General features: G+C 47.9%; 1 protein-coding gene across 4 annotated transcripts in view; it reads left to right on the top strand.

The window, feature by feature from the left end:
* Positions 1-22,578, top strand: part of XPNPEP1 (X-prolyl aminopeptidase 1) — a 63,942-nt gene that overhangs the window by 19,567 nt on the left and 21,797 nt on the right. Inside the window, exons 1-2 of one of the 4 annotated variants that reach the window (XM_075611825.1) lie at positions 19,845-19,983; positions 21,974-22,099. In XM_075611825.1, coding sequence (XP_075467940.1) covers positions 21,983-22,099 — 117 coding nt within the window. In that variant the 5' untranslated portion in view covers positions 19,845-19,983; positions 21,974-21,982. Of the gene's footprint in view, positions 1-19,844; positions 19,984-21,192; positions 21,319-21,973; positions 22,100-22,578 lie in introns of those variants that run through there. The other 3 variants (XM_075611822.1, XM_075611824.1, XM_075611821.1) reach the window with 3 other exon arrangements.

The raw sequence follows: 22,578 nt of genomic DNA, 5'->3' as shown, positions 1-22,578 counted from the left end.
GGAGAGGGATGTATGCACGGACTGATCATGATGCACACGGAGAGGGATGTATGCACGCACTGATCATGATACACACGGAGAGGGCTGTATGCACACACTGATCACGTTGCATACGGAGAGGGCTGTATGCACGCACTCATCACTTTGCTCAAGGAGAGGGCTGTGTGCATGCACCCATCACATTGCATACGGAGAGGGCTGTATGCACGCACTGATCATGTTGCACAGGGAGGGCTGTATGCATGTAGTGATCATGTTTCACACGGATAGGGATGTATGCATGAACTGATCATGTTGCACAGGGAGAGAGCTGTATGCACGCACTGATCACGTTGCACATGGAGAGGGCTGTATGCACGCACTGATGTTGCACATGGAGAGGGCTGTATGCACGCACTGATCACTTTGCTCAAGGAGAGGGCTGTATGCACGCACTGATGTTGCACATGGAGAGGGCTGTATGCACGCACTGATCACGTTGCATACGGAGAGGGCTGTATGCACGCACTCATCACTTTGCTCAAGGAGAGGGCTGTATGCACGCACTGATGTTGCACATGGAGAGGGCTGTATGCACGCACTGATCACGTTGCATACGGAGAGGGCTGTATGCACGCACTGATGTTGCACATGGAGAGGGCTGTATGCATGCTGTAGCTCACAGAGTAAGAATGAGTACTTACCTGATTGCTGTGAATGATCCTAGCTTGTGCAATGGTGTCCCCAGGTTCTGCTGTAGGTGTGGAGTCTGCAATGCTGCAATCTGCAGATCACAAGGAGCGCGGTTCCAGTCACCAGACACTATGAAGGACATGGTCCCTTAAAGGGACAGTCCCACATCGCAGGTCAAAAGACCATTTTTAGTAACAAAATTGTAGAAAGATTCAATCGATAAAAATGTCTACCCTTAAAGCAACAGTTCAAACAATATCCTATATGTGTTTTTTTTTTTTTTTTTTTAAATAAATCAGTTCTGTACTATGCGAAAATACTTGTAGCATTTAATTTTTTTTTTTTTATGTTTTGAAGACATTTTTAATGTTTCTAATGTAGGAAGCATTTCCAAAGTGACAGCCCCCTTCCCCTTCTGATTGGCTATGTGGCCCCGCCCTCTCTCTAGCAGTGAACCAATTGTATCTAGTAACTGCCCAGTCAATCATATTCCAGGACTACATTGCCCACAATGCTGTGCAAGAACTGAATTAAATAACCCGAAGCAAGTGAACAATTACAGGAGAACGGATCGATCTGCAGCTTAGCTAATCACTTGTCAGTGTGCAGATTGTATTGATGCACATATTGAATGGGATTATATATATATATTATTATTATTATCATTTTTTAAACGGCAGAATAATTGTCACTTTTCTCCTGTCTGCTGAATTCACGCAGACCCGCTACTTCTGTTTATCTGTTTGGCTAATGAGGACTCCATATGTACCATAAATCCATGGAGAAAACAGACAACAAATCACCGCTAACGAACATTTAGATACAAATTGTAAGTAAGTCTCAAAAGATTTGTTTGCCACGGAAATGTTAATAGTTGAAATAATAATTAAAAAATACATACACTTGATTTTTGTTAAAGGAGTAGTTCCTCCGTCTTACGCCCCCCCCCCCTTTTTTATTTTATGCTAGGAACGCTGGCGCCGGTACTTAATGGTTATTTAGAGGGGGGAGGGGTGGGGCATAACGGTAGGGTGAGGACAATTTTAAGAAGATAGGGTTAAACAGGTGATTAGTTAATTACGAAAGGCAAGTGACGGGAGGGGGATGAGAGTTAAGTGGTTTAAATGAGGGCCAGGTGAGGGTAGCACTTACTGACCCCGGAGCTGGGAAGTTCCTGCCCGGATTCGGTGGGGTATGATTTATTTGGGTAAAGGGACATTTGGTTGTGGCAAAATGTCCTCGACCAAATGTCCTAGAATCCTAAAATGGGTCAGATGTCCGAACTTCAAAATAAAAAGTTTTCGCATCCAAGCGAAGAACAAGTAAAAACCCGAGAGGCTCATTTCCCTCGTTTTCTTTTAATAATAAACTGGGTGAATTTTTTGGGTGGGGTGCGGCAGTTACAGAGGCCCCGCACTATTCCCCTCAACATTTAAATTAAATGCATGGGAGACGCGAGGTCTCTAATTCTCTTACCTGCTCTCAGCCGGCTCTTCAGCGACGCATCGCCATGACAACGCAGCGTCAAATGACGCCGCGGGGTCACAGGGCAACGTGACGTCACATGACGCCGCCTATGCCAGAGAACCGGTAAGGAGGAGGGGCACGAGCAGGCCAGGGAGATCCAGACAGGGGCGCAAATAGCAAAGATTGCGCACCCTTGCCGTATGTGACAGTCTAAGATAGATATTTGGGATATGCTTTGTGGAAATCTAGCACCATTATATTTACTTCACAAATGATTTCTTTTGGGTATTTACAAAAGGCGTCATTCTAAATAACACGTTATAGCTGAGAGAGCACCACACCCCTTTACAAGATATGTATTCCAAACCCATCAATATGTCAGGTCTTTATATACACAATAACATTGTTGTAATTAATTCATGCAGATATAAAGCTCCCCAGATGTTCCTGCCGCCATGTGAAAATCAATCGGCCTTATTTACCTTGGCAATGCAGCGGCGTTTGCAGAATGAAATTGCAATACTCTAAGAAATGGTATTGTGTTCAGTGAACATCTTCTGGGCAGAGGCTGTGAGTAATAGCAGCACAGAGTCATGGAACACATCAGGGCTGTGCCAGAGAAGAAATGATGATGGATTAATCCAATCAACCCAAAGGGGGAAAAAAAAAAAAGCAATGTGACCATCCTCCAAGCAGAAGCATCTCTGCAGTGATGCGAAGACCTACATGAGAGAGATTTGGGGATTCGGGGATGAAAAAAGGCTTTTTAGTAGAACCACTAAAAATGCGAGAATTCAAACAAGTGAAACTTCACGTCTCGAGACATGGAATATGTGTAAATGTAAGGATGTGTGCCCAATACCCATTCCAGTACCTTACACGTAAGGAAGAGGACATCATATGTTCCTCCAAATGCGTTGGGCGGAGTGAGACACAGAGAAGGTGCTGCTGTGGCGGAGAAACTAGAGGGCCCTGTATTACACCATACTTATTTTTTTTGTTATTTCTCCTTTTTTCCCTCTTTGCGCTAATGGACTCTTGTGAACCTCAACAAACCTTTGTAGACCTGGTGCCTCACGGGCCGGTCAGATTAAAAAAAATTGGGCCGGGAGCAAAGAGGAGAGAAGCTGTGTGCGTGCACTTAAAATTCCAGCCAGCAGCAGAGAGGAGAGAAGCTGTGCGCACACTTCATATTCCAGCCTGCAGCATAGAGGAGAGAAGCTGTGTGCGTGCACTTAACATTCCAGCCAGCAGCATAGAGGAGAGAAGCTGGGCGCATACTTCATATTCCAGGCACCAGCATAGAGGAGAGAAGCTGGGCGCATACTTCAGAGAGGAGAGAAGTGCACGCACTTAACATTCTGGCCAGCAGGTGGCACTGCAGAGCCCAGCAGCTCCTCCTTTCCTCTCCCAGGCTGCCTACAGTGTGCTTCTAGTAATGGGAAGGTAGGCTTCGGATATAGTAGGTGCGCGCGCGCGACAGAGTGCATGGCGTGGCGCGCGCCTGTAGCTTGAGCGATCCGTGGCCTTTGGGATTTCTATGACGTGCGCGATGGGAGGCGTGGCTTTGACGTGATGAAGCTGGTTCGCCCTCATTGGCTGAACCGCTCACGTGACCCGGCCGCCGTGCAACAAAAACTAAATATTTTATCTGCTTGAAAATTGGCCTCGTGGTCGCGCACTCTATGGCCTGCCTCATGGAGGTACGCGGTCATGTGCTCTATGGCCTGCCCCATGGAGGTACGCGGTCATGTGCTCTATGGCCTGCCCCATGGAGGTACGCGGTCATGTGCTCTATGGCCTGCCCCATGGAGGTACGCGGTCATGTGCTCTATGGCCTGCCCCATGGAGGTACGCGGTCATGTGCTCTATGGCCTGCCCCATGGAGGTACGCGGTCATGTGCTCTATGGCCTGCCCCATGGAGGTACGCGGTCATGTGCTCTATGGCCTGCCCCATGAAGGTACGCGGTCATGTGCTCTATGGCCTGCCTCATGGAGGTACGCGGTCATGTGCTCTATGGCCTGCCACTCAGCTGCGCACACGCAGGCTGCAGCGGGGACCTAGCCTAACTCACCTTCCTTGATTCAGATGGCGTGGTGTGAAGCGTTGCCATGGCAACGCAGCGTCAAATGATACCAGGGGGTCACGTGACATAACATGGCCCTGCAGCACCATTTGACACTTGACACTAGGTGAGGAGGGGAGCAGTGGGGGAGAGCAGTCAGGGGGGCGCAGGACAAAAAGATTGCGTACCCCTGTACTACACCATGAGAGTCGTGCACTTTTCCTTCATTTGTTTTCTATAGCAAGGTGTTAGTTTGTTTATTTAATAAAGATTTATAATCAAATATGTTATAATCTGGAGCAATCAACCTGGCAGTTTTGAGAAATGCATATTTAGGGGCTAATTCAATATAACAGACGACAGAGAAGCCCAATGCTACTGTACATCCAACATGACAAAAATACACAGTAAATGTGGTCTTTCTCCCTCCTAATAGAGGTAAATGAGAATCTTAATCCTAATAGAGGTATATTAGTATTTTATCTGGTAGTGTTAGGCCTTGCGAACGGGTGTCTGCCTTGTCGTGGCTCGCAAGCTTACAACGCTTTGGCCAAAGGGTTAAACTCAATGACCCTTTTTCAAGAGAATATATAAGTATTTTACTGTGTATTTTTGTCATGTTGGATGTAGCATTGGGCTTCTCTGTCGTCTGTTGTATACATATGCCACGCTCAATAGCACTCTATTTTGACACATATATACATATCTATATCTATATATTTTGTGGGGGCTCAGGGGTTCCCAAAAAGAGCTTGCTGGGGTTTTGTGTTTTGCTAATTCAATATACCCTGAAGAGGCTGATTACTCTGCAATTATCCCAACCCTCCTACTGACTGCGGGATAAATAACACCGTAACGCCCATTTGCAACCTTTGATAAGTTGATACTGAGGCAGACCCTTCAACAATTGGCACAGGAAAATACACAGTATTTGCTGTATAAGGATAAAGGAACTTCCATGGAAATAACACCAGGGGAGAATTCATTACAGGCATAGCTAATATTACCAATAAAATATGTGCATTTTCACATTTATTTTATATCCTCATAACAACAAATGGTTTAAAATTACCCCTAACCATGTGATCATTATCGTATCATATTATTCAAGTTTAGCTGCTTTAATTAGCTGAAGTTTCCGAGCTTCAATGACCTGCAGAAGAAGGCACAATATTATTTTGTTTTTTTTCCAGGACAATAAAAATAAAACAGATGCAGGAGCTGCTAATTAGGTACAGTTGGAGGTGTGTAACAGTGTCAGTGTTATATTGCGCCTGTTTATACTGTATCTATGTGTAGCCATGCCTGGTTTGGCTATCAGTTTGCCCTCCCTGTTATGCAAGCCCTGGTAACAGTGCAGGCAGTGATAGGGCCAACCATTGGTTTTCCCCACAGAGGCTGCTCCCTTGAGTGACAGGGGAGGAGGGGGGACAAGGCCTGTGTTCTACCCAATTATGAGTTCAGACGTTGCACTTTCCTCCCACTGCAACCCCAAATTTAGGCAGTGCCTCTACCGTTGACAGAGACCGGTATCACACAGGATTGCTTGTGCATTGGCATTGTAACGCGTAGCTCACCACAAACGAAGCGCAACCGCGGTGCTGAGGTAGGGGATTGGATAACATCGACCCACAGCCACGCGGGCGCACCCAGGATGTAGAGTAGTCGTTCAAGCCAGGTCAGGGTTATAGATTGGAGAATGGTAAAGGTATTTGCCAAGTTCAGTAGTGGAGAGTTTTGGATCGTCGTAGTTCAGAGCCAGTTTCAGGATTGGAGAGTATCGGATTGTCGGGGTACGTAGCCAGGTTCAGGATAGGAGAATGTCGGATCGTTGGAGTACTTAGCCAAGGTCAGGACTGAAGCCAGGAGAATAGTCGTACAAGCCGGATCAGGAGTGGAGAGAAGCGGAGTCCAAGGAGCTAGCAGGGTTCAGGCAACAAGAGGTTAACAGCATGCAAGGCAAGGGTTCAGGCAAGGATGTGGCAAGGCACGGGCGTCACAATGACTATGCTCAGCAAAGACTGGTTGTAAACTGAGGGTATAAATAGGAGGAGCCTCCAATAGCCAGCCAGGGCGTAACCAGGAAGTGAGAATCGATTGGCTGCTGGTGCACACAGGTGTGCCCTATGATGCAGCCTAATCGGGGTTGAGGGTGGAACTGCTCGCGCGCCGTCCCGTGCGCGTCACAGAGGCCAGGGGGCGGAGTTTAGAGAGCGCGTCACTCCCACGCCAATTCCTGGGACCAGAGGGGGCGGAACCAGTTGCGCGCCGACCTGCGCGCGTCACGGAGGTCAGGGAGGGGGGCCTGTCTCGCGCGGCAGCAGGGAGGCTGGCCGAACGTCCACATCGTGTAACAGTGATGGGGGGCGGGGTATGAATCTGCGGGCGGTTGAACAGAGTGAGCAAGGTCCGCTCGTACTGGGACCATGAAACCGCGCATGCTGGGTATCCGTCACGGAAGGCTTGTTGGGGTGAGGAGATGGTCTGCGACCGCCAGGATGGCGAATCCTCACAGGCATCCCCTGTTCCTTTTCCCCTTGGGGGAGAGTGAGTGATTACCTTTCCCCTGTCCCTGCTAGAGGGGCAGGGAAGAGTAAGGACTGCTTCGGTGCCCTTGGCCCGGAGTGGAGGTCCAGGGACCATCCAGAAGTTGGAGACCTGCAGTGAACTGTATAGGGCAGACTCCTATGATACTGTGCATGCAGAGGATCAATAAATCAGTTCCAGTTATCTATACCACCTGTCTGGTGTGTAATCTTTCCAGGGGGGGGGGGGGGATTGCCTGCAGTAAATGGAGGCACTGTGTACCCAGGAATAAACAATGGTAATGTATCCCAGAAGCCTATCCAGACATCCCCACTACCATCTGCAGACCGCTCAGCAAGCACCAAACACCTGGTAACAGGGGAATCTCCCATAGGGTGGGGGAAACACCATTACATATGTATCAAGGTGTTTGCTGCTAATTTGCCCCACTTGCATGAGAGAGTGATTTGGGGAGGGGGGTTGGAGCACTTAGTGGAGCAGGAAAAGGCAGTGTTTATAGGAGCAGGTAGGTGAAGAAATATAGGGAGTGGTTATAGAAAGAGTTAGAGATGGGGTTATAGAGAGCAAGAGATTATAATCCAAGTAATAGATTGAAAAGTGTCAGCGCTTCAGGACTTGCTCATTCATTATCCTTCAAATGAACCATATAATAATGAATCAGATCTGCAGCACGGAGCGGAGTATCCGTTACAGACACGAAACACTCACCCAAGCCCCGTAATGTAGTAACAATTGAGGGCGAGTGCAGTCTAAGATATTTGCCAGCAACCAAACCAGCACTCTACTACCATGACAACTCACCGCTGGGTATCTCACCACTTAACTTTTCGCCGCGTGTGATCCGACGCCGGTGCTATCTTTAAATGAGTCCCGCGCACCCTCAATAATGTCGGTTGTGGCCCTTGTCCATAGTCCCAAGCATGCGTGCTCGGCTCAGGCGCACCTTCTTTAAATGTCCTGTGTGGGACATGGAGTGGGGCCGCAGGGGACATTGACGAGGGTGCGCAGGACTCAGAGTAGCGGTAAGGTGGCAGCTGCGCGGCACAGGGTGCACAGAACTCAGACTTTTAAAGATGGTGCCAGGGGTGGAGTGCGTCTGGCAAAAAGTTAAGAGGTGAGGTGCCCGGCGGTGAGTTGTCGTGGCAGCAGAGTGCCAGTGGCGGTTTGTTTGCGTGCATTCCAAGAGAGCGAGTAGGGGATATGAAACCTTTTATTGGACCAGCAAGTAGTTCTGTTACAAGCTTTCCAGCCTCTCAGGGTCCTTCTTCGGGCCAAGCCCCAGAATGGTAAGACATAGTGCATCATATGCCGACAACCGGTGGAGAACTCGCAATTCAAGTGTGTACTTCTCTCCTTTTCATGCTGTTAGTCTCCGTCTATATCTCCTGCTCTGTACAGGTTTCCAAGAGATTTCCGCACTGCACAACAAACTCTTCTGGAGACCAGTATCCGTAAAAAACTAATAAAAAACTTTTATTTATTTAGCTCATTTAAAAGGTCAACGGATTCTCCTACGCGTTTCACGCCCATTGGGATGACTCAAAGAGTAAGTATTATAATGGTTTGATTGCATCATATAAAACTGTCAGGTTACAGCACATCATGTATTTCTAAAAATAAATACCAATAGAGCAGCAAATATAAAATGTGGGACATCGTTGTATAGTTCCCTTCTTTTATCCTTTAAGTCTTTGTCATCCCATAATTCCTCTTCTCAGTTCAGCTGGCACTACGTCAGAGCCCTCATTGAGATGTACGGGTAGCTTGGCATGCAAAGCAGTCGGCTGATTCATTTTTGTAGGCTTGATCCGAATCCTCCGTCACCATAGCAATGGACCAGGAGTCAGGGAGGAGAGGAGCATCCTTGTACTTGTCAGAATTGGGAACGACTCCCCTTCACAGAGCATTGTGCCCGTTTGTTTCACACACACGCACACACAGACTTTAGGCATTAAATCAGAATATGCACTGAAAGAAAAGCAATGCTAATGCTTCGTTTACAAACCTTAACTTCCCTTTCGTTTGCAAAGAAAGGGGATTATAGTCTATCTCGTTTCTGTTATTTACAGTATAAACAAAAATACAATTGTTAAGATGGCGTTGAATTGAATTATACATTGAAGTAAGGATCACCGTTCCCTGCTTTCGAGCAACTCCAACTCATGCTTAGATAGATGTTCCAAATGAGAACGGTTTCAGTGGTCTGGTCCAAACAACAACATGTTGGAGGAAAGGTATTAAGCACTAAATATGGCGTCTTGGCATTTGTACCTCTGCACCACACAGAAAACCTCCGATTTGTTTTTTATCTTATTCAGTGATCTCTGAAAACAGACCCGTCCTCCGGGTTATTCTCCTCCGTGCATGATCAAGGATATTACACAGCCCCAGTCAGTCAATATTAGACAGTGACTATACCTAAAACTGCCCGTCGGTGTTGCGTGGCTCCACGCCGCGCGACTGAAAAACAAAGCGCATAAATCCAATGTAATCATGTATACCTATCGCGACGGCCACGCACCGCCGAACTGCAGGGCGGCAGACTCGAGAGGATGAGGGTGAACCGCTCATGACCACGCCTCCCTGTCTCCTTCGGCTGCCTCCTGACTACAGTTCAACTTGCTGCTTTGCCGGATCGCAGCGGTGACGTCACCGCAACGTGCTGCCGCCCAGCTGCTCCTGTATAATCGTAGCCTTAGGAACACTGGATGCTCTGGCATCATTATCATTATTAATTAGCTCAGTGATGTTGACAGTTGGCCATATCACCATCTCTGTCATGCCGGGAGAAAGGCGGTGAAACCAGGAGTCTCCTGGAGGTAAGATGTGGGTGGTTGTGTTGGAAATACAGTTTTCAGAGGCATTTTGTTCATGAGTGTCTTAGCGTTGGTATGCCAAGGTATACTACCCAGAGTTTAACTCCTATAATGGGAATATCTTGCTGCCTGAGTATCTCTTGCTCTTTTCTTAGAAGCAAAAACTGTTTTTCTAGTGTGAGAAAAACATGGTTTTCTGAATCTCTATCTTGTGAGGTTACCATAATAACCTTAAGGCTGCAATGAGCTCTGGCAAAGCATTATTTTAACCTCCCAGACACAAACCATTCAAAACGCCTATATCTCCTGGACCACGCTTCAGATTAAAAAAAATTATAATAAAAGGCTTTGGAAAGGACACAAATTCATTTCCTAAAAACAAAATGGTGATCACCGCTTTAACCCGGGGATTCTCAACTCCAGTCCTCAAGACCCCACAACAGGTCAGGTTTTAAGGACATCCTTGCTTCAGCACAGGTGGCTCAATCAGTGGATCAGTCGAAGAGCTTGCTTCAGCACATGTGACTCAGACAAAGACTGAGCCACTGATGGAGCCACTTGTGCTGAAGCAGGGATATCCTGAAAACCTGACCTGTTGGTGCGTATTGGAGACTGGAGTTGAGAACCCCTGCTTTAACCCCGAGCTCTGCAAGTGCACTTGGCTGGAACCGGTCTAAGAAATGAACAGATGAAAGCAAAATATGTCTGCAATAACATGACTACTAGGGTAACACAAGTCTAACTGCTGTCAGTGGAAGAAATGATTATGCCACTGGGGAAGGATGAGTCTGCAGGAAGAACACAGAGATTACAAGAAATGTGGAAAATATGTCAAAAGAAAACAAAACCCCTGTAGGATTGCTCAAAACCATTGTGCGCTGGAGGAGGCAGCCGCACCGTGTGGGGCGCAGTATAGACTTGTAAAGATGAAATATTTGCAGTGATGAACATTTGATTTTTTTTTTTCAACTTAATATTATTTTTAGTTTTCAATGGGATACAGAAAATAAAAAGGGAACATTCAGGACCACAACTAGCAGTTTTCGCATACATTTACATTTGAACAGTGATGATGGGGTCAAATTAACAACTACTAATAAGTTTAAATAATAAATAGACCAGGCAAATACATAGGAAAGAATGGGGAGGGGTGTGGGGGGGGGGGAGGGGCACCTTCTTTATCAGGTTTTTAACTTGTCTATTTTCCTGTACCTATTATCTATAAGAAATATTCCTTGTTCCTGGCCTTGCCCGAATAACCTCGGGGGGAACGATTTAATCCCTCCTATATAAAGGCTAGTTCTCTGTTGTCTCTCTGCCCCCCCTCTCCGGCGAATCAGGGATCCCAGATCTGGGAAAACCTATGTCAGTTCTCTCTCAGGAATGCAGTGAGCTTTTCCATAACAGATGCAGCCCCCTTCCCCTACTGTATGCCTAAAGGAAATACGCAGGCTGCTGTACCTGAATGCTCACAGGAGGCCTAAGGCGGTGGCCCCGCTGCCGCTGACCGCGCTCATGCTTGACAGCGGCGACGTCACCAGCTCTCCAACCATGAGCGCCGGGTGTCCTGCCTATTTCGCAAGCACGCGCAGGGGGGCGTTGCAGGCAAATTGAGAGCGCTTCAAAGTTACATTTTTTGTTTACTCAAGTGCCAAGCTTGAGTGAGCGTGCGTGCCCACGCACGAGAGCGTGCGTGCACCGCGTGAGCGGGGACTTGCACATATACATTTATGTAATTACAAGCAACAAGCACCGTGCGCTCAGCGCGGTCAGCGCCAGCGGGGAGAGCCTAAGCCTCCGCTTCTGGGAACCTGGGGTGAGCTTTATCTCTTTGCGTTCTGCGCCTTCACCTATGAGGGATCCCAGCATTTGCGGGATAACCCCTCACAGGAACCAATACAACAGTAAAAAGTAATAACACCACACATATCGCACACTACTATGCAACAACAATATAATGCAGTGACCCCGAACACTGAGTGGTTCCCCCAAAGTGCTGAGAGTGTCCGTTCCAGCAATCCCACCCAAATGTGAGGTAGCGCTACCCCCTGTGATATGTTGGTGCATGTTGGGTACCTGCCTGGGTACTCCAGTACCCTGGTGTAGCTTGCAGAATTGTGTGAAAGCAGGTCCCACGCAGCGGGGCCTCCAACAATCCCTTCACACCTTTTCCAGGGAGTGGTCCACGTCCCGAGCTCTACGTGGTGTGAGCTCCAGATGGAGTGTCTCACACTATCCTTGCAACCTGCAGGTTGGTCCCAGGCAGCAGATCACCGCGTGAGCGTCCGCCCACCGGTACAGCAGGTGGCTCAGGGCCTAGCCGAGGGCCTACGTGGCAAGATCTGGCCTAATCCAGGAAGCCTCTGCTCCCTGGACACTACCTTCCAGCTTGCCGCCTCCGTCAGCTCTGGTTCGCGGGCTCTCCGCTCACGGAGGATATCCTGCTCCTGTTAGGCTGCTTACAGCCCATTCGCTGGATCACCACACGTGATCTCCCTTCCCCCTTGAGGATTCTGGGACCTGTAGTCCTGCTGCAGTCTATGTGGAGCCAATTTAAGATAGCTGCCATGCTGGCCACACTGCGCATGCACGGCCCCTCTCTCCAAGATGGCCGCCCCCTGTCAATTCCGTGATTGCGGGGAACTCCACCGATTAGCCTAGCGACCGGCAGCTACCCCTCACCGGAGGTAAGGAGGGGGACTCTGCTACACAGAGATATGCCATATTCGACGTTTAACCATAGCTACAGAGGGAGCTTCCTGTTTTTTCCAGGACGCCGCGATTCAGCATCTTGTGGCTGACATGATATGGGCAATCAGCTTGGCTGAGGTTCGCGGCATATCTTGAATAGGTCTTCCCAGGAGGGCAACCCATGGGTCGGGTCTCAACTGGGTGCCAGTTTTGGACATCTCCACCAAATATGTGACATTGAACCGTTTTGTCCACAACCTCTAAAACAGGACGGCGAGTGGGAGTTAAATATCGTATGGAGCCTAACCGGAGTCATATACCAGCGAAATAGTAATTTGTAGGAGTTCTCTTTTACCACCGTGCATGTTGAGCTTTTGTTGCAGCTTCCCATATATCTGCCCAGTCCTCGTCATTGAGAACCTCTCCTAGTTCTTCCTCCCATTTCAGCATATAGAGATACTATCTGCCACCTGCATCAGAGTTAATTAGAATATGGTACAGAGCGGATATCATACCTTTCTCCAGAGCTCGCTTTCTATAAAGCGTTTCAAAATAAGTGGAGGCAGGGGACACACCAGCTCTATAATATTGTGTTACAAAACGTTTTACCTGCAGGTAGCGCAATATCTCAGAGGGGGGCAGGTTTCTATTTTTTTTTTGTAATTCTGGGAACGGGATAAACCTACAGAAAGAGAACAGATCTCCTACTTTGGCAATGCCGGCCGCCCTCCAGGCTTGGAATGCACCTGTCGCTCTACCTAGGTCAAAGTCTGGGTTGTAGAAGAGCGGGATCATAGGGGAACACTCTGTTGTGAGTTTAAATTAAAAGTCGGGTATTGAGGGAAAGGGCATTCCAGAGGTGTGGGGCAGTCAGTGAGAAAGGTTTAAGGCGGGAGAGGGCTTTAGATACAAAGGGGGTAGAGAGAAGACATCCTTGAGCAGAACGCAAGAGTCTGGATGGTGAATAGCGAGAAATTAGGGCTGAGATGTAAGGAGCAGCAGATGAGTGTAAAGCTTTAAAAGTGAGGATACCTAATCTGTGATACCTGATTTAAAAATATGGAGAATACGGACAAATACAGTAAATAGGATTTTTATGATTTTTGACAACCAAGAAACAGGGACAATCATGCACTTGGTGAATAAATCTTCTTTCTACATGTAGTATAAAGTACTTGAGTGTATTACATTTCCAGAATGTTTTCAGCATTTTTCTATATTCATAAAGACTTAGACCATACCTGATTTCATTTCTTTACACTGCGGAATGATATTGTGTATCTCTCTGCTCACACCGAGGATTGCAATGACTGCCATTACTTCCCTCTGTTACAGTAATAACCAATAATCAAGACCCCACAAAATCCCGTGAAGTGATGCTTTGGAAGATGAAAGCTCCATTTATTTTAGCAGGATTTAAATCTTCCAGAGTAAAGGGAAAGATAGTGTAGCATCATATTCACTGGAATCCTGCAGATTAGGGGAAGGCAGTACAGGCATACCCCACATTAAGGTACGCAATCGGACCGGAGCATGTATGTAAAGCGAAAATGTACTTAAAGTGAAGCACTACCTTCTTTTCCACTTATCGATGCAATCGTCATATACGTGCAGAACTGATGTAAATAAGGCATTTGTAACAGGCTCTATAGTCTCCCCGCTTGTGCACACCTTCGTTACAGGTAGGGAGTCGGTATTGCTGTTCAGGACGTGATGACTGGCGCATGCGTGAGCTGCCGTTTGCCTATTGAGCGAGATGTACTTACTCGCGAGTGTACTTAAAGTGAGTGTCCTTAAACCAGGGTATGCCTGTATATAGTTACAGATTATGTGGCAGGACTCTGTTCTATGCACCACAGAAATAGAAGCCAATGCTGATATTTGAAGTATTGTGTCCTATTCAGTATTATTTCATGTTTTTATAGCGCTATGCACGGTGACCGGAAGCAGAAGTATTGGGGCAACTACATCTTTTTTGTGATAAAATAAATTATTTTAAAGAGCCTTGTACCTTAAATCCCAAGAGAGTACCCTATAACAAAAAAAAAAAAATTAGGGGGGGAGGGGGGAATCACTTTAAAGAAGTAATCCACGCAATATCCTACATGTGTGTTTTTTTTTAAAATAAATCAGTTCTGTAGTATTAGATAATACTTACTACCTTTTTTTTATTTTTAAATTCAGCCCTTAATTCCATTTGCAATGAGTTTTTAATATACTGAGCATCCTTTGATTTCTATACCAGAGTTTATTTAGCACACCTCCTCAGCAGTGCAAGATCTTTGTAACACTTTCCTGTTGTGAGAATGTGTTGCCAATATTCCCAGCAGTTTGAGCTGCAAACTGTAACAATAGATAATGTTACCTTAGTAATATAAGAATACATTGTACCTGCTGAGTTACACTGAAGGGTTGATTGAAACTGAAGCAGGATCTTTACAGATCGATCACGGGAGAACCAATCGATCGGCAGCTTAGGTAATTGGTTTTCAATAAAGGTAATAAAAGGCTGCATATATTAATCCAAATATTTATATATATATATTTTTAGATTCTTGGATTACCTCTTAAACTAAGGGGCCAGAAAGACACTTTCCCTCCCAAAATTGAAAAAACAAGACCTATTTTTCCACCGCTTCTGCGTGTGCTCCACATAAGTATAAATCCCTATCCAACTCAAACAAATACGGACATTATGTTTGTATTTGAGTGAGGGGGAGTCGGATACAGCTCATCACACAAATCTATCTTACTTCCAACAGGAAGGGAGCTGCAGGATTTTGTTTCCACTGGGAAAAAAAACCTATTGGTTCCCATGGGTCAGGAAACACAGCCTGAGAGAAGCCTCTCATCCCACGGGTCAGGAAACACAGCTCGGAGAGAAGGCCTCTCATCCCACGGGTCAGGAAACACAGCATGAGAGAAGGCCTCTCATCCCACGGGTCAGGAATCACAGCCTGAGAGAAGGCCTCTCATCCCATGGGTCAGGAAACACAGCCTGAGAGAAGGCCTCTCATCCCACGGGTCAGGAAACAGCCCGAGAGAAGGCTTCTCATCCCATGGGTCAGGAAACACAGCCTGAGAGAAGGCCTCTCATCCCCTGATTCAGGAAACAGCCTGAGAGAAGGCCTCTCATCCCACGGGTCAGGAAACAGCCCGAGAGAAGGCCTCTCATCCCACGGGTCAGGAAACACAGCCTGAGAGAAGGCCTCTCATCCCACGGGTCAGGAAACACAGCCTGAGAGAAGGCCTCTCATCCCACGGGTCAGGAAACAGCCCGAGAGAAGGCCTCTCATCCCACGGGTCAGGAAACAGCCCGAGAGAAGGCCTCTCATCCCACGGGTCAGGAAACACAGCCTGAGAGAAGGCCTCTCATCCCACGGTCAGGAAACACAGCCTGAGAGAAGGCCTCTCATCCCACGGGTCAGGAAACACAGCTTGAGAGAAGGCCTCTCATCCCACGGTCAGGAAACACAGCCTGAGAGAAGGCCTCTCATCCCACGGGTCAGGAAACACAGCCTGAGAGAAGGCCTCTCATCCCACGGGTCAGGAAACACAGCCTGAGAAAAGGCCTCTCATCCCACGGGTCAGGAAACAGCATGAGAGAAGGCCTCTCATCCCACGGGTCAGGAAACACAGCCTGAGAGAAGGCCTCTCATCCCACGGGTCAGGAAACACAGCCTGAGAGAAGGCCTCTCATCCCACGGTCAGGAAACACAGCCTGAGAGAAGGCCTCTCATCCCACGGGTCAGGAAACACAGCCTGAGAGAAGGCCTCTCATCCCACGGGTCAGGAAACAGCATGAGAGAAGGCCTCTCATCCCACGGGTCAGGAAACACAGCCTGAGAGAAGGCCTCTCATCCCACGGGTCAGGAAACACAGCCTGAGAGAAGGCCTCTCATCCCACGGGTCAGGAAACACAGCCTGAGAGAAGGCCTCTCATCCCACGGGTCAGGAAACAGCAAGAGAGAAGGCCTCTCATCCCACGGGTCAGGAAACAGCCCGAGAGAAGGCCTCTCATCCCACTGGTCAGGAAACACAGCCTGAGAGAAGGCCTCTCATCCCACGGGTCAGGAAACACAGCCTGAGAGAAGGCCTCTCATCCCACGATCAGGAACCACAGCCTGAGAGAAGGCCTCTCATCCCACGGTCAGGAAACACAGCCTGAGAGAAGGCCTCTCATCCCACGGTCAGGAAACACAGCCTGAGAGAAGGCCTCTCATCCCACGGGTCAGGAAACACAGCCTGAGAGAAGGCCTCTCATCCCACGGTCAGGAAACACAGCCTGAGAGAAGGCCTCTCATCCCACGGTCAGGAAACACAGCCTGAGAGAAGGCCTCTCATCCCACGGGTCAGGAATCACAGCCTGAGAGAAGGCCTCTCATCCCACGGGTCAGGAAACACAGCCTGAGAGAAGGCCTCTCATCCCACGGGTCAGGAAACAGCCCGAGAGAAGGCCTCTCATCCCATGGGTCAGGAAACACAGCCTGAGAGAAGGCCTCTCATCCCCTGATTCAGGAAACAGCCTGAGAGAAGGCCTCTCATCCCACGGGTCAGGAAACAGCCCGAGAGAAGGCCTCTCATCCCACGGGTCAGGAAACACAGCCTGAGAGAAGGCCTCTCATCCCACGGGTCAGGAAACACAGCCTGAGAGAAGGCCTCTCATCCCACGGGTCAGGAAACAGCCCGAGAGAAGGCCTCTGATCCCACGGGTCAGGAAACAGCCTGAGAGAAGGCCTCTCATCCCACGGGTCAGGAAACACAGCCTGAGAGAAGGCCTCTCATCCCACGGTCAGGAAACACAGCCTGAGAGAAGGCCTCTCATCCCACGGGTCAGGAAACACAGCTTGAGAGAAGGCCTCTCATCCCACGGTCAGGAAACACAGCCTGAGAGAAGGCCTCTCATCCCACGGGTCAGGAAACACAGCCTGAGAGAAGGCCTCTCATCCCACGGGTCAGGAAACACAGCCTGAGAAAAGGCCTCTCATCCCACGGGTCAGGAAACAGCATGAGAGAAGGCCTCTCATCCCACGGGTCAGGAAACACAGCCTGAGAGAAGGCCTCTCATCCCACGGGTCAGGAAACACAGCTTGAGAGAAGGCCTCTCATCCCACGGTCAGGAAACACAGCCTGAGAGAAGGCCTCTCATCCCACGGGTCAGGAAACACAGCCTGAGAGAAGGCCTCTCATCCCACGGGTCAGGAAACACAGCCTGAGAAAAGGCCTCTCATCCCACGGGTCAGGAAACAGCATGAGAGAAGGCCTCTCATCCCACGGGTCAGGAAACACAGCCTGAGAGAAGGCCTCTCATCCCACGGTCAGGAAACACAGCCTGAGAGAAGGCCTCTCATCCCACGGGTCAGGAAACACAGCCTGAGAGAAGGCCTCTCATCCCACGGGTCAGGAAACAGCATGAGAGAAGGCCTCTCATCCCACGGGTCAGGAAACACAGCCTGAGAGAAGGCCTCTCATCCCACGGGTCAGGAAACACAGCCTGAGAGAAGGCCTCTCATCCCACGGGTCAGGAAACACAGCCTGAGAGAAGGCCTCTCATCCCACGGGTCAGGAAACAGCAAGAGAGAAGGCCTCTCATCCCACGGGTCAGGAAACAGCCCGAGAGAAGGCCTCTCATCCCACAGGTCAGGAAACACAGCCTGAGAGAAGGCCTCTCATCCCACGGGTCAGGAAACACAGCCTGAGAGAAGGCCTCTCATCCCACGATCAGGAAACACAGCCTGAGAGAAGGCCTCTCATCCCACGGTCAGGAAACACAGCCTGAGAGAAGGCCTCTCATCCCACGGTCAGGAAACACAGCCTGAGAGAAGGCCTCTCATCCCACGGGTCAGGAAACACAGCATGAGAGAAGGCCTCTCATCCCACGGTCAGGAAACACAGCCTGAGAGAAGGCCTCTCATCCCACGGTCAGGAAACAAAGCCTGAGAGAAGGCCTCTCATCCTGCATCAGCAGCGGAAAGTGAGCGGTGGGATAAAGTAGTACTAGTTCAAGTCACCAGGACTCGTCTCAGTAAATAAAACTCTACTTAACCGATTCCCTGCCAGAGGGGCCTACAACATTTACAGGCCCGCTGGCAACAAAGGGGTTAAGATTAAGGTCATCCATGCTCATTTTGTGGGGATTAGCCCTAATCAAAAGGTCCCTCGTAAGAGTAACGTGCTGGTCTTACAGTGGGAGAACAGTGCGCGCGAAGTTCACGCAGCTTTCGGAAATAAAAATGTCTGTCAGCATTGTGATACCGAAGAGCCTATATATGAGGAGTAACGTGGCTGTGATTTGCAGCTTTACTCTCGGTATTGAATGACTGCCATGCATGGTCTTCCATATTATTTTGGTTTGGAATACTGTCTGGTGAATGGAGGGTCTTCCATTGGTGAGAATAGCTCAGTCCTTTTCGTGGGTCCCCAGTTCATGTAAGTGGCAAAAACCCAGTTGTGGGGGGATTGCAAAGCAATGCATTGCCTGAACTGTGAGGGTCTCCCAAGCTAGGCATGACCCATTAGTACCAACGGGCCAATACTTGGTCAGCATGATAGGGAGATGAAATCCCGCAGCACAACTGTTCCAGTTCTATCCAAGAAAGAAGGGGTTAAATGAACATAGCAAAACAGAATTAGGGGAGCTCCAAGCTACCACTGTAACGTAATGTATCAGGAGCACTATATAATGCTCAATACCTCTATAGAGCTAGAGAAAGGAAATTGGCCTTACATTTATATAATACAAATGCACAACTCCTGCGCTCCTCTATGCCCAGGACATACTTGAAAACGAGAGGTAACTCTCAATGTATTACTTCCTGGTAAAACATTTTATAAATAAATAAATTGGGGTTTAAAATGAAAACCCTCTCCAGTTGCCAAAGGATATATTCTAAACATATCATTATACAGTATTGCTAAGAGAGGCATTTTTATCTCTTCTCAAAGCACTGTATCTATCTTGTGATGTGGGGTTTTGCGATAGGATTTATGTAGATGTGCATATAACAATGGGTATGTATCAAATTCTGTATTTCTGTGTATCACATTTCTTCCCCTTTTCTTAACATCATAAAACGCCACCATATTTAAGTTGCTGTTGACTTCAGTGGCTTATTATCTGCGTCAACCATAAACCTGATTTAAAAAAGAATTTTATCATTTGATGCAGTTTTAAAATAAAATGCCGTATGTCCAAGTCATCTTTCTGTGGCACACAAATCCCTTAGTGTTCATTGTAAGAAAAAGAAAGTCGAGCTACCTTCCTCACAACTAATCCGCCTTCCTCTGTCATCTTCGAACTAGGACATCGTTAATTTCGTGCTGCCACCTTGTGTTAGTTCTGAAAATATACTTGATACGATAACGATTAAGTTTGATAAAAGAAAACAAGGTTCAAAGACTACAATAAAAAGACTAAAGACAAAAATAAAGACGTTCCCCTGCATCCACGTCAGAGAGTGTCCTGGTCTCTCATACATAATAGCATGTCCATACTGTACATGTCACATTACAGGGTCCATTGTAAATGAGTTTATCTCTGTATAAGATATGCACTTCCCCTTACGGAAGAAATCTTTCGCGGTGGGCAAGGTCCAGCTGAATTGTAACACGGGGCCTCGTCACCAGAGGCTGATGAGTTTGTTAAGAAAGACTAAAGGGCAGATCTCTCCTCTCTGTGCAGTCAACTTGTACAGATTCCAGGCAGCCAGGAGACCCGCAGGAGGTAGGCGGAATGTGCTCTTCTCATGGCATTTTCTTAATGATCATGAGAAAGTGGACGGTGGAAATAGTTTGGAATCGAGCGTTATCCTTTTTTAAAAATGAGCTCACTATCTCCTTTTTAAATGGAACCTGCTTCGGTTATCTCTCCATCTTAAGTTGTCGTTGGCTAAATCAGTAAACTCAAGCAAAATGACTGCAACTTGCCTTCATTTGGTTACTAGCAAATATATTCTCAATTAATAATATAGCCTCTTGTGTCTCAATTTGTTTTCTGTTATGCTGATCTGCTGGTGCAAAGTGCGACAAGCCCCTCCAGCAGTGAAAGGGTTAACCCCTCTGTTTCTAGAGGGTGTAGTGTACCTTGCTGTGTAGATAGAATTTACAGGCCCATATTTCTTAAGTAGTCTTCTGCCATAAGACACCCTACAGCTAATTGACTTTATTAGGCTATAACGGGTGTCCCAGCGCCGAGCGTGTCTCATGGCAGAAGACTGCTTAGTACAGTGGTGTTCAACATTTTTTTGTTTAACGGAACCCTATAATTATATTGTGAAATTCTGTGGAACCCCAACCCTCTCCTAATAGCATGTCTGAGATCAGATGCATTGTAAGCAACCCCAACCCTCTCTAATAGCGCTTCTGAGATCAGATGCATTGTAAGCAACCCCAACCCTCTCTAATAGCGTGCCTGAGATCAGATGCATTGTAAGGAACCCCAACCGTCTCTAACAGCACGTCTGAGATCAGATGCATTGTAAGGAACCCCGACCCTCTATAATGTGTTATATTTATTTTATATGAGAACAGAGGTGGGTAGCCCCCGAAAATAATTTTATATTTATACCAGAAGTGGAAATTAAAGTTTATGATAAAAAAACTAGCGGTATCCAATTTGCGATATTGAGTAACAATCAGACATACGCATTTGGAAAAAGTGCGAAATAATAATTAAAATTGTGACAATATTTTTTGTATTTTTCTACATTTGTTTTTTTCTTTATAAAAAAAGCCTGTATAATAACATGTACCAACAACTCGCACTGCCCTTCCTAGGGGTACCATCACTCTCCTAATACTAAGTATATAATAATACTGAATTATCTTCATACTGACACTTGCATAATGATCATTGAAAAAACACAGCAGGAACAACACTGTCATGTGGCCTCATGGGATATGTAGTCTTCTCTGTGCTCCTCTCTCTGATTGGCGGTGGGTGGTGTGTGAGAAGCGGACTACAACCCCCGGCAGCACACGCGGTGCTTGGCAGTTCGCAGTGTGTGTGATTGTGCGCCGAACAGAGAGCACTGGAAGCCGGGGACTCGCATGGTAACAGGTCCTGTCCGCCGGGGGTATAGTGTGGGGAATACTGCTGCTTGTCGGGTGCTCCTGGTGTTATTGGATGCTATACGTCCCATGAGTCTGTGCTGGGGCTTTGTGATAAGTGCCTTTAGTGTTTGCGGGTAGTTGCCGCTCGCTATGGGTGTGAGCACCCCCCTATATAGGTGTGAAATAGGTAACCCTCCACCATGGGTGTGAGACAGGGGTAACCCTCCCCCCAGGGGTGTGAGACAGGGGTAACCCCCCCCCAGGGGTGTGAGACGGGTAAGCCCCCCCCCCAGGGGTGTGAGACAGGGGTAACCTTACCCCCAGGGGTGTGAGACAGGGGTAACCCCCCCCCAGGGGTGTGAGACAGGGGTAACCCCCCCCAGGGGTGTGAGACAGGGGTAACCCCCCCCCCCCGCAGGGGTGTGAGACGGGTAACCCTCCCCCTAGGGGTGTGAGACAGGAGTTGCCCTCCCCTATATAGGTGTAAGGAAGGGTAATGCTCCCCCCATGGGTGTGAGACAGGGGTAACCCTCCCCCATGGGTATGAGTCAGGTATAATCCCCTAAGGGTATGACCGGGGTAATTTCACCCCAAGGGTGTGAGACAGTCTCTCCGTTTGTATGGTATTTAATAAGGCGTTCCATCCCTCTTCTCTTCCTAAGGCAGTAAAAATGGCTCCGAAGGTAACCACAGAATTCCTGCGTCAGCTGAGACAGACCATGCGATCTTCCAAAACCATCTCTGAGCCACTCCAGGCGTATATCGTGCCCTCCGGGGACGCACACCAGGTAAGTCATTCCATGTACACCAACCGAGACCCTCTCCCAGCTGAGCTTGTAGCAGAAGTTCATACCTGTGATGGATGAATGTCATCAAAAGTATACGAGGAAGTGAAAGCAAGTCCCGAGCTTTGTTGTGATGTGGGACTGAAACGGCAGCTGCTTGTAGCTTCTGAGGTCTGCAGTATATAGCCACACGGTCACAGTTACCCGACTGTAGGGATTTATGGCTACGACAGACACATTTTGTAGCACAGATCCTGTGAAAACCTTAATAAATGTTTGCGTGAACTCTAAAGACTGTATCTATACAGCTTGAAGGAAGGTCGGTAACTCGTAGCCTGGGTGCATTAAAACAAGAGAATATAAAGCAAATTCAGTCGGGTACTTACAAAAACATTTAAAGGTTTATTAACGACATCAACGTTTCAGTTTTATTCCAGGACCTTTCCCTTGAGAAGTCCTCTGGAATAGGACCGAAATGTTGA

The sequence above is a fragment of the Ascaphus truei genome, chromosome 8 (assembly GCF_040206685.1).
Source record: "Ascaphus truei isolate aAscTru1 chromosome 8, aAscTru1.hap1, whole genome shotgun sequence".
NCBI lineage: Eukaryota > Metazoa > Chordata > Amphibia > Anura > Ascaphidae > Ascaphus > Ascaphus truei.
The sequence above is the reverse complement of the archived record's forward strand: the minus strand, read 5'-3'. Positions and strand labels throughout refer to the sequence as shown.